At 37.9% G+C, this 10,499-nt stretch overlaps 1 protein-coding gene across 1 annotated transcript in view; it reads right to left on the bottom strand.

Moving 5' to 3' along the window:
- Positions 1–3,864: 3,864 nt before the first annotated feature.
- LOC107656605 (hepatic leukemia factor-like) overlaps positions 3,865–10,499 on the bottom strand; it is an 8,870-nt gene continuing 2,235 nt past the window's right edge. The window contains exons 2-4 of the mRNA XM_016444501.1: positions 8,853–9,284; positions 6,730–6,974; positions 3,865–5,620 (exon numbers count right to left, since the gene is read on the bottom strand). Coding sequence (XP_016299987.1) covers positions 5,408–5,620; positions 6,730–6,974; positions 8,853–9,284 — 890 coding nt within the window. The 3' untranslated portion in view covers positions 3,865–5,407. The remainder of the gene's footprint in view (positions 5,621–6,729; positions 6,975–8,852; positions 9,285–10,499) is intronic.

Raw genomic sequence — 10,499 nt, forward strand, 5'->3', positions numbered from 1 at the left:
TGAATGAATCGAACTGAATCGTGAATAATTTCAGACCGACCGTTCAGTTTGACCGACTGAATCAAAAGAGTGATTCATTCGCGAATATCGTCCGATTCTTAGCAAGTGACAGAGAACACACGCTTGCTGAAATATTGTTAGAGAAAATGATTCTCAGAATGAATCTCCATTGACAGACAAGGATTTATCAGTGATATTTAACTTTATCTTGTAAAATGGTATTCCGTCAGTTTCGGCGGGAGTGCGTGTTCACGTGCGAGAACTGTTAACAGAACCGAACGCCATTCGGTTCCGGTTTTTTATTAGTTTCCAAACCTACAAATATATTTTATGTCAGACTTACGTGAGGTCATGTGTGTAGTTATATTCGCAACAAAATTTTTGTTGCAATATATGGTATTCAAATTAAAAATAATTTGAATACCAAGTGCTATTTAAAGGGATAGTTCACCCAAAATCTGTCATCATTTACTCACCCTCTTGTTGTTCCAAACCTCTTTTCAGTGAAACACAACAGAATATATTTTGAAGAATGTAGGTATTAGTAACCAAACCAAAGTCTATAGAATACCTTAAAGGGACTTTGACCAAACCATTTTGGTGACCATTGACATTCTAAAACAAAGGCATTTCTTAAATGTTCCACAAAATGATGAATGTTCACTTTTAGACAAACTATCTCTTTAATATCCTGTCTCTTTCAATGATTGTGTACTCACACCATAAAGCAACTTAAATAGAACTCATACACCTCAATGGAGAACCGCCTACATCTTTTCTCCATAAGATTATTCAAAACATCAACACAAGAGGCCTGATCTTCACTACCATCTACAGGTAGGCAGACGCTTTTCAGGATCAGCCTGTTCTGGGATATCACTGTAATCAAACATAAAGGCTTTTGGCATGTTATGAAGCATGTATAGCCAGGCCTGGATTATGGAGCTTGAGACCCGGGGCCTCAGACTGTCAGGGCCCTCCAAAGCCTCTGGCCTGAGGCTCGAGACTGCCAAAATAAGATGAGAAGCAGAGCCGTTGGTGCATATATAATAAATAAGCTGACAACTACAGCCCCTGGCATCTTGGCAAATACAGCACGAGCTGACCACTACAGCCCCTTGGCAGACCAGCATGAGCTTGTCCGTGTTTACTATTTTTAATCGTCTTATGATAGCCTACCAAAACACTCATTTTTATCCGCATAACACTACAACCACCAGATCCAGCGAAAGCTTTTTCCTCAAACCATCTAGCTGCTCAATAACACTGACTCATCGCCTCCCCCAACTTCCCACCTGAAAAGTCTACTAGGTGCTGAAAGGCCTGTATATGTGTATGAAATTGCAGTACCTCAGTGTAATAATTCTCCCTTCAACACTGCAATAATGTACTATACCGAGCACTACATTTCATATTAATGTCCCATTTATTGTTGCCCACTCCTGGTAATGTTTTTTTTTTGTTTGTTTGTTCGTTTTGTATTTCCATTTACTGTTTAATGTTGCCTGTCTAATGCTAAATGTTCGTGCTGGAGAAATACATTTTGCTTTCTGTAGAACAGAGCCACAATAATAAACTTTGATTTGAGTTGGTGATTAAATACCAAGTCTAGACTGTTTTCAATACACCTATAACATTTTGTAGACATCATTTTTCATACATATCCCTAACTTAATTGAAATCAGAGTCACAGTGAGACTTTTCAGTATGTGAAAACATTTCAATTTCAAGCTTTTCACTTTCAGTCTGTTGAAGGCCACTTGGGAGAATGGATGCTATATTTGAATGCTTCTCAGAGACGAAGAATGAGAAAGGTTGTACTTTACGTGAACTTTTGGAGCCTTTTGGATTAGAGCAGTTTCAAACTTTCACCTACAGTTTAGATATTTCTATGAGAAGACTTAGGAGCATAATAATCACACGTTGACATAAGCATTCAATGCGCAAGGCCAAACAGATGGCATGCAAGCAGGCTAAAAGAGCCTTTTGCATGCCTGAAACTGGTTTGGATAGTTGGTTGATGGGGTGTGTGACACAGCTGCTGTTAACCTTTATTCAATTAGCTTGGAGACTGACAATAGCACAGAGTAAACAAAACGCAAAAGCAAGGGCTGAGCTGCTACTTCACTTATATCATCATTCAGATTGTGAGTCAGAGTTTGGCATAATGTTCTGGACTGGTCTACCAGTGGTTTATAAAAATCAGCCTCTGATCAGATTCCAAGGCATTCATTCAAAATGGCCTATTTACAAATGACTTTGCTTTCAACCATCAATTCTGAAATAAATGTGTATTTACAGCACAAGGAATTCATTGTCAGTGAACAGGGGTAATTATTTATTGGTGTTTTGGGGGGTGGGGGGGAGCCAGACCACATTTCCCAGCATCCCTATAGGCAGGAACAGTAGACATTACCAAGTGATGTTTGGTAGTGGTGCACTCATGAGATTCATAGTTCATAACAGTCACAAACAGGGAGCTGTTCATAATCCACATGTGGAAAGGGATAAAATGATGAATACAATACCCGCAATAACATTTAGCACCGCGCCGTCACCGCTAAAGTGACGACGGGCTACCAATGCCCATGAAAGAGTATGTGCACACAGTTACATAGAAAAATAGCACTGTCAAAAGTTTTTAAGCTCTTTAAGGTTTCAACCTTCACTTGCTTTAAGCTTCTTTTAAACAAACTGTACGTCTTTGACATGGCATCACAAAGTAGCGAGTCAAAGGTGGTAGAAGAAGAAGTTCTGTCAAAGGAAAGGAACAGTCAGTCTGCTATTTGTTTGTTTCAGGTTATATCAAATTTATACACACAAGGACAAGAATACGCCCCCCCCCATTGCACAGTCTCGGTGGATGGTTCCAACAGTGAACAGGCTCGACTGAGTAATTCAAGATGGTCTTGCAGTTACAAGGGAGGTAAGAGAGCAATACATTTCCTTCGAAAAAGTAAGTTGAAATGCTGAAAAGAAAGTGAGGATTATAATCATAACAACAGCAATGATAATGCAAGCAATCGTAATAATAGAGCAACAAGGTTCCATCGAAAAGTAAGTTGTTGCAAGAAAACGCTGAAAAGAAATGTGAGAATTATAATCATAACAACAGCAATGATAATGCAAGCAATCATAATAATAGAGCAACAAGGTTCAAAAGGAAAAGACATTTAATTCCTATCTGTAAAGTAATAAAGTTATATATCCAGCAGTTTTTTTCCTTTTCCTTTTTTAATAACAGAATCTTCCTCCAAAAATAGTTGATAGTGCACAAGCAATCATAATAGAGCAACAAGGTTCAAAAGAAAAAGACATTTAATTCCTATCTGTAAAGTAATAAAGTTATATATCCAGCAGTTTTTTTCCTTTTCCTTTTTTAATAACAGAATCTTCCTCCAAAAATAGTTGATAGTGCACTATTCATTTCCGTGGAATTATACAGACACCATTAGCTGGCTCCAAAAAACTGGACAACAATCAATCAAAAAAGCCACAGTATTGCTGATCAGCATGGCGTGGTTTTAAAAAAACATTTTTTTATAGTCATCCCAGACACCTGAGAAAACAGTTAAGAAATCAGATCTGTCTTTTTTATCGGAAAGATACTACATTTATATATTCAAGTTATGCAAATTACATCTATAGTCACATATTCAAGCATATACTCATGTACACACATATATCTAGTGAGAGAATAGTTTAATATTTAATATATAATATAATATTGTACTTCGTATGGTACAGTAGTATTAGGGTGCATGGCTTTTTTTTGGGGGGGGGTTAATTTTGAGGAAATGTATAGATATACTCATGTAGGTCTATACATATACATATATATATATATATATATATATATATATATATATGTGATCCCTCATACAATGATCGATAATCATAAGAAATCATACGAGAGCAAAGGTTATAGGCAAACAGGGTATAACTGTTGGGTTATGTGCGTCTGGGTCAAGAGACTGGGTGAGCACCATATAAAATAAGTCGTAAAAATGAAGAGTGTTCTTTCTTGTGGCGAAAAAATACGCAAGCATGCGCCAGCATGCAACCCACTCGCTGCCGACTCAACCTGGGTGAGAAATGCCAAACCAGCACCGATCACAATGTCAAAAGCTCGAGGAAGAGAGAAAGAAAGAGAAACGATATTGCTGTGTTTAACAGTTCTGTTGTTCACATCTTCAAAGAGTGTCTGTGCATATATATATCATAATGGCCATGAAAACCCATGTCCAGTTTGTGTTAAAAAGAGTGTTAAAAAGAGAGCATGTGGACGTATTTGCTTTAATATTTAAATATATACACTGAAAAATCTTGTACACATTTCGCGACTCCCGAGACATAGTGACAGGATGTAATGCCATCTTTCTCTCTCTCTTTCTCCATCTCTCTCTCACCTCAAGATAAAACGAACACACACACAGAATTTTAAGAAAAGGAATCAAAGATACCAAAACAAGTGCTTGAACAAACCCATGATGAAAAATTTGAAACTATACAGTGTTCATGTTCGCTATTTTCTGTTTATCAGCTCCGTTTCCTTTCGTAACTCTTAATGACGTTCGTCCCTTTAGTCTTGTTCTTCCTGACCTGCCTTACTGCTCTGGATGTTGAAAATATATCATTTTATGATACCGATCCATTCTTCATATAGCCCTCTTTCGGTCCAGCTACCCGCACCCTCCCACCCATATATAAAATATACAAAAAAGATTATTTCCAAAATCTCATCACCTGCCTGCTTCTGCAAGTATAAAAATATACAGTTTTCCTATGTCAAAATCTCTTTTGTGCTCTCGCCGCCATCCTCATTCCCTCCTTTGCCTCTTCATCTACTCTATTACAGCTGACCCTAACAGTTCAAAAATATACAAGGTGTTTTTTTATCATAGAAAAAAATTACATCTCTACCACCTCCTGTATAGTTCTCTCTCTGAGAAAATCATCCCGTATAGAAAGAGGATGTTCACAAGGGCTACATGATGTTATAAATGATCTGCCTTTATGATCCGTGAGTATTTATGAGAGTTTGGATTGCACATCCTCAGTCAAGGTTTGGGGTGGTTTCGTAGGAGAAGAGCCGATGCTTATGAAATGTGCTTGTGCTTACAGTACAGGTAGACCTTGTGCACATCCCTCGTGCTGAGGCTGTTCAACTTTGAACCACGATTTTCAAGTATTTGTTTCAACCAAGCACCATACCAGCTAATCCAACCGATCCCTGCACGTACGGAAAGAAATGTAAATTAGTGAACAGAGTATCGTAGTGCTTATTTGAAGCAAACGCTACAAGAAAATGCCATTCCAGGATGAGTTGAACAGCCCTTGAAACGCTTTTTTAAAAATTCAGTAATTGTGTCTTTCTCTTCCTTCTGTTCTTCCTTTCTCCTCTTCATCAGTCTCCATGGCGGTTCTCGTATTTGCTGATGATGTTGCGACAGCGGCCCAACTCTTTTCGCATATCGGCGACTTGCTGGCGAAGGGTGGCGTTCTCCTGTTCCAGGAATGCTGCTCGGACTGAAATCTGGTTCTCCTTCAGTCGGCGGGCATCACGAGAACGTTTTGCTGCTTCGTTGTTCTTGAAGCGTCGGTTCCAGTACTTGTCATCCTTTGGAGGTGAAAAAAGGGAAAAGGGTCAGATCATAATTACGGATACATGATATATAAATTAAATGTATGCATTTAGCAGACAAAGCAACTTACAGTGCATTCAGGCTATACATTTTTTGTCAGTATGTGTGATCCCTGGGAATTGAACCCACAACCTTTGCGCTGCTAACGCAATGCTCTACCACTGAGCCACAGGAATCTCATTTCCACCAATTTTTACATTTAGATTAGCTTTAGCATCATTTGATGCTCACTTTAAGTTAATCTTTACAAAAAATAAGTAGTTTAATAATTACACTGTTAAATGTAATCCTCATAAAATGAATATCCATTTTCATACTGTACATTTTAAAGTTGTGATGCTTAAATTCAATTGTAGCATTTAAAACTATTGATTTTGTCTGGGTTTTGTGTGTGTGTTTAATTTTTACTTTACACCAAAAGGTGTAGAATATTAACATTGGCCATTTGTGTGTTTAAGTTTTACTTTACACCAAAAGGTGTAGAATATTAACATTGGCCATTTATCTGTTATTTACCATAATATTATTAATAATTACTGGCTTCATGTAAATTTAAATATCAGCCAGAATGGTAATATTGGTACATCCTTTATTATAATATATAATATTCACAATAATAACGGCTTATTCAAGCACAGCATGGTTACAATGTTAATAAGTATAGGCTTGACATTTTTTAGAAGATGGACTTTTTAAGAGATTTTTATAATACTTAATTTTAACTGATTATTCATAGACGTCTTGCCAGCAGCATGATAAAACAATCAAGTTTTTCTGGAATTTGGAAAACAATCTATCTATACCTACCTATCTATCTATCTATCTATCTATCTATCTATCAATCATAATATTTCATAATCATAATAATAGCAGCATATTCAAGGACAGAACCATATAGTTACAATGTTAACAACAATACAGTTGACCTTCTTTATAAGATGGACTCTTATGATGCTGACTAAAACTGTATATTATCCTTAAGAGATTTTTATTGATTTATTTAATTGATTATTCATAGACACTTGCCAGCAGCATGATAAGAAATTTGGAAAACAATCTCTAAAAATAAAAGTATCTGTAGCACCTTCTGATCATTTGGCACCAGCATTTTGCGGGCCTTCTTGATCATGGGCTGAGGTTTCAGCTCTTCCTCTGTGAAGTGATGCCTGCGCGGGTCAAACGCCTCCTGGCCTGGCACACTGGACAGGGCGAGGTCAGCGGGGTCAGGATCAAAGTTCACCATAACATCAGCCACGTTGGTGGGTGGCACCACAGGGGGAGGTGGGCAGGAGGGGCTCGGAGAAGGGTCAGGTGGTACAGTTTGAGCCCCTGTTGAGAAAGACAGAAGCGTCAAGAAAAAATAGTCTGTCACATGTCGCAGGCCACATGTTACCAGACAGAAGAAAACATCACGCGTCTGGGCTAAACCAAAGAGGATTATGAACAATAGATGTATGTTTATGGAGTCAAAATAATGCCACATATATATGCAAAATAATAAAGTTTTGCAAAAGAAAATAAAGTTTTGCAAAATATATGTGGCATTATTTTGACTCCATATATGTTCCCTGACTAGCTGCAGTGGCTCGTTTTAGCCACAAGGGTGCACCAAAAGCCAACGTGGACACTTGCCAATTTCAGCAGCTGGCAGGCAAGGTCGACAAGCCTACCTGCAGTTACAACTCATGTGATAAACATCCAGAGAAACACCATGAAACTGACCCTGAAAACGCTCACATTTTGTTCTCAGTCGAGATTGTTAAAATTCATTGGGCCTCGTTTCCCAGCACTTTACATGGCTGACTTCTCATATATTCTTCCTCTTTTTAGTTTGAAATATGCTTTTAGAGCAGCTGATAAGGCTGCGATTGGAAGGCGAGCACTTGACATTAATTATGATACATTAGCTGTAATGGCAGTTTCTGCTTAAACGGTTCAGAGCCGCTGCTTTAAATTGTCCCTGAGTAAGTTCTTACACAGATATAATGTATTTAGGATACACACATACAATTAAGAGCTAATTATATGCATGTAGCGTTTGCTGTTGTATGCACCTTTAAACATCGCCTGTAAATGTTAAAATAAGATAATTCTGTTTATTTCAACAACAGAACAATCCGGCTTCAGACTTAAGACAGCTCTCGAAAGCCCAATTTGCTCATGTAAACATAATCAAATTCTTTGTAATTTAATAATGAGCTTCTAAGCCTGAGCACTCCGGAGGCCTGCCAAAGATTTGTTTTTCATTCATTAAGACAACGCACAAAGACCAACACAAAGTGATATAGGAAGATTGTTACGTAAAGCTCGTTCCCACAACCCCCATATGTTTGCACAGTCAAACATATGTCTTAAAACTTGTATCTTTTTAGTCTCCTCTCTTTTCTATTCCTCTTGCCCCTCTTTCTCCTCCCTCGTCCGTTCTTTCCCCTCACTCTCTCTCTCCATTGCTCTCTGCATCAGCACGTGACAAGTCTACTGCACATGGCCCCAACGTGTGAGAGAGCAGGAGGGAGGGGGAGCGAGAGAGAGAGATTTCAAAACATGCAATAGAAATGCAGCCACCATCTCCAGCAGTCCTTTCTCTCCCTCTTTCTGTGCAGCATTTTGAAGATTCAAATGGTTCTTTTAGTGAATAATGAGTGCAGAATACTGTACACTAATTTATATTAGTCTCAATTTAACAATGTCCAAAAACTAAAGACATAGTTGAAGTACTGCACTATATGCAATCACTAATGGCATTACATTGCCTACTAGTTAAGTAGGATTTCCAAATTTGGTGCTTCCCCAAATATTACATGAGGTTATTATCTGCTCTGATGATTGTGCTGTAAAGAAACATTTCCACTCTACACGCACTAGTACACTCACAAACACACACACAGCTGTGCCCTTAAAGCTTCAAAGCCTGCATTGCCCAGGGCATCAGAGGCCAACAGCTTTAGACATCCCATCATGCATCACTGCAGTCTACACTGCCGTGGCTGAGACTGTCCTGCTCACATTCACACCAATGCACACACAAATATACACCAAAAAAGTGGTGGAGACAAAATAACACGTTGTCGTACAGACACACACTAACAAATCTGCGATATGGAACTATTTTAGACTGTTCATAAAACGGTATGTAGCAACTAAACCATTAGCAATCTATGTTAGCCATTATGCTTCCTCACAAAATCGAATGAAAAACGTTCTTACCATGCAGACACTCCGGACCTCCCAGCAGTCCAGGGCCCTGCGGCACGTCCAGACCCAGTAAAGAAGATGATGAAGACGATGAGGAAAGGGAAGAGATGGAGGAGGCAGAGGAAGAGCAGGGTGGAGAGGAAGAAGGTGGGCACTGAGAGCTCTGGCTGGGTACGGCCGACTGCGTGCTCTGAGAAGGAACCTGAGCGGCCGCACTGCAGGTGTTTCCTGACGGCATGCACCCCATCCCATTCTCCGTCAAGAACTCCTCCAGGTCCATGTACTGTAGCTGAAACAGGCCGCCGTCACACGGCAGCGAACGTTCCCATAGCAATGGGCCGAGGAAGGCGGACTGGTTAGTGGAACGCAGGGTGCCGTTCCCACCGTTCATGCCCCCAACTCCACCTAATGAATCGTCATCGGAGTCCAGAGGTTTGTCTTTATCTGAAAGTGGTAAAAAGAACAATAATCTATCAAATATGAATATTGATTCTATCATAAATAAATTAGCATATATTTCATGCAAAGTAAATCTGCTAAATGAATTCACGAAATTCTGGATTTAATCACACAAAAAACATATATTTACCATATTTTTAGAATGAAAATTTCAAGGGATGCATGATATATCAGTACCATAACGATTATCAGCGATATTCAAGATTTTTAAAAGTAGACTATGTAACTTTTGGAGCTCTAGTGGTTAATAAACAAAACTGCACGTGTCTTGCGGAAGAATAGTCTGAATATAAACACTTATTATAGGCATACTGTAGTGATTAAGGATAAGACAAAAGCACAGTTTGGAAGACTGATTCATGATGTACTTATATAAATTTAACAAAAAAGTTACATAGTATTTTAATATTAATTACACATTATATAATATTAATAATATTATAAGTAATAAGTATATTATAAGTAATATTAATCATTTTACTATTTTCGTATTTATTTTTTATATAATTTCAAAGTTTTAATCTTAATATTTATTATTTTTAATATATATAGTTTTAATTTGTTTTTATTAAAGTTTTAGTTTATTTTAGCTACTTTTATTTTTGATTTATTTTAATTAACACAAACAATTTTCAGTAGTTTTAGTTGTTAACAACAACAACAACAACAACAACACTTCTGGATAAAATTGAATACTTAATTCCGCATTAATTCTGTCCATTATTTTTACATTTAGATTATCTTTGCCATCATCTAATCTCACTAAAAGTCCATCTTTAAAACACTAATAATTTAATAATGCTATTAAATGCAATCCTAAACAAATCTCAAGATGAATTTAACATACTGTACATTATAATGTTTGGGTGCCTATATTCACTTGTAGCATTTAAAATTACTGATTGTCTTATTAGTGCTTTATAACATGTTTATAACCATTACATGAAAATAATACACAGTTTTAATATTGGTGCATCCCAACATATTTCCACAAATAAACATGGCGCCCAGGCATAAAGGCGTACAGTGTGCTTAATGAATAAACAAAATTCATGAGTACATGACCCTTGAACTGCTGCAGTATCACAGCTGCAATAGGATCGGAAACACACAATGCCATGTACACGGCTGGAATGCCAGGGACAAAGATGGAAGTCTCTTTCTCTGCCCGTCGCTCAGATGGAGAGAGGGGGGGGGGGG

Source organism: Sinocyclocheilus anshuiensis, unplaced genomic scaffold (genome assembly GCF_001515605.1).
Source record: "Sinocyclocheilus anshuiensis isolate Anshui unplaced genomic scaffold, SAMN03320099.WGS_v1.1 scaffold1393, whole genome shotgun sequence".
Taxonomy (NCBI): Eukaryota; Metazoa; Chordata; class Actinopteri; order Cypriniformes; family Cyprinidae; genus Sinocyclocheilus; species Sinocyclocheilus anshuiensis.